Source organism: Eimeria acervulina, genomic scaffold (genome assembly GCF_000499425.1).
Source record: "Eimeria acervulina Houghton genomic scaffold, Eah_scaff1920, whole genome shotgun sequence".
Classification (NCBI taxonomy): Eukaryota; Apicomplexa; class Conoidasida; order Eucoccidiorida; family Eimeriidae; genus Eimeria; species Eimeria acervulina.
The window spans coordinates 1-1,918 of record NW_013548818.1 but is presented as its reverse complement, the minus strand read 5'-3'; the positions used below and the strand labels follow the sequence as shown (position 1 = coordinate 1,918).

Sequence of the window (1,918 nt, the reverse complement as noted above, 5' to 3'; positions counted from 1 at the left end):
CCATGGAATCAGAGGCATTTTTAAAAGGCCAATATCAGTCCAACAATCCTGATGATACGCTATTTTGCAATTGAGATGTGCTCTAAAAACGCGTGGAGCTTCTCGTGACGGTTGCGGCCCTATTCGACCAGCTGCTCTATGCCCGTCAAAAATATCCGTCGGAACCAGACCAACATAATATTTTGGGCTATGAAACAAACAAACCGGCCGCCCGAAGAAACTGGTGAATAGCGTGGACTACCTACCTACTCCGGACGTGGAGTGGACCGTTCGTAGAAATGTGAAATTGAGGGCAGTGATCGGCTGAAAAATGCAAAGCATAGACTGATAAATTTGGAATGGGATCCAAGACGGTTTCTAAAACACTCCTGAATGAAAATTTCAATTAAACGTAAGACGCGCTGGCCAGTCATAGCAGGTCACCAAGATGACAACAACCCTCGCCTCAGAGGCACGGGTGCAGCATTCGTTGAAATCCGCATCATGCTGGAATGCTGTACCATACCCTTGGTTTATTTTACCACCAAAACGTAAAGGAAGAGGGCAGGTGGGTTGTAGTTCAACATTTCGCCAACAGCGGAGCCGTGGGCCAGGTAAGCAGTGTTCCGATAGGCGGCGCAGCTGCGACCCCAAACAACCCTCCCCGCAACTCCCGTCCGCCGCCACCTGAACGAACATATTGAACCGTCATATGGTTATAAAGTTGGTTTTTTGCGGAAGCTCCTAAGTTGAAGACACGTTTTTTTCCCCAACTGTTTGCAGGTCTCGGTTACAGCCCAAAGTTAGGTCACGTCCAGTGAAGATGAGGTTGCACTCGTCTTTGTTGTTCGTGCTGCCAGGTATATCCCTGGTGGCGGAAGTTCGTTCTCAGAGCTATGAAACATTTGAGAGTACCACCACCTACCATGATGCGCAGCAGGATACTACTGCTGCAGTGACAGGCAGCATTGATTCGGAGAGTTACAGCCTTTCCCACACCGAAGAGGGTTATATTGGACAACTCAGCGCCGAAGATGATTCAGATCGTCCAGACTGGAGGAGAATGCTCAGGAACAGGGGCCAATGCGATTCGACAACCAGCAACACCTTCACTGTTTCAGAGCAAGCTGGTGTAGCCGGGAAGGCAATGGAAGGCGAATACGAAATGGAGGGATACAAACAAGGAGAAGGTAATGCAGCACGCACCAACGCAAATGACAACTCCAGTTTCCCTCCCCCTTCTGTCCCCCATGACCCTACACGAAGAAAAATCTTCCCAAATCAAGGTGTCTCTTACGACTCCGAGTCTACTATGCGTCGGTATCTTGACACTGAGGATGCAGATGCCGAAGCTATGGAGGATCAACAGGTTGGTGAGAGCGCAGTTGACCGTGCGTTGGGCAAGAAGAAGAAGGCGACGTATGTTGCTGCGCCTATGAAGGCACCCGCCCCGATAGTGATGGCTGCGCCAACCAAGAAAGCTGCTCCAATGTTCGTTGAACCTGCACCAATGATCATTGAAGCGGCTCCCACCAAGAAGGGAAGATACCTTGCTGCTGTGGACGAGCCTGAAGGGCAGCAAGAAACAGAGCAGTTCGAGCAGCACGACACCACTGGTGAGCGTAGCTTGGGCAAGAAGAAGAAGGTTGCCTACGTGGCTGAGCCCATGAAGGTTGCTCCTCCCCCAATGAAGTTCGCGCCACCTGCTCCTGCTCCCATGGTGATGGCAGCACCTACGAAGATGGCCCCTGCTCCCCTGTTCGTTGAGGCTGCTCCCCCCATGAAGGGAAGATACCTTGCTGCTGAGGATGAGCCAGAGGTGCAACTCGAAACCGAGAATTTCGAGACTGAACAATACGACACAGCAGGTCAGCGTAGCTTGGGCAAGAAGAAGAAGGCGACGTATGTTGCTGCGCCTATGAAGGCACCCGCCCCGATA

General features: G+C 51.5%; 1 protein-coding gene across 1 annotated transcript; it reads left to right on the top strand.

Moving 5' to 3' along the window:
* Positions 1-427: 427 nt before the first annotated feature.
* On the top strand, positions 428-1,847 carry EAH_00064030 (dense granule protein GRA11, putative; the record flags this gene model as incomplete). Its single annotated transcript, XM_013393025.1, has 2 exons — positions 428-593; positions 840-1,847. Coding segments are annotated over 2 exons (1,174 nt in total), but the record flags the coding sequence as incomplete, so codon positions are not given.
* Between the last annotated feature and the right edge of the window lie 71 nt (positions 1,848-1,918).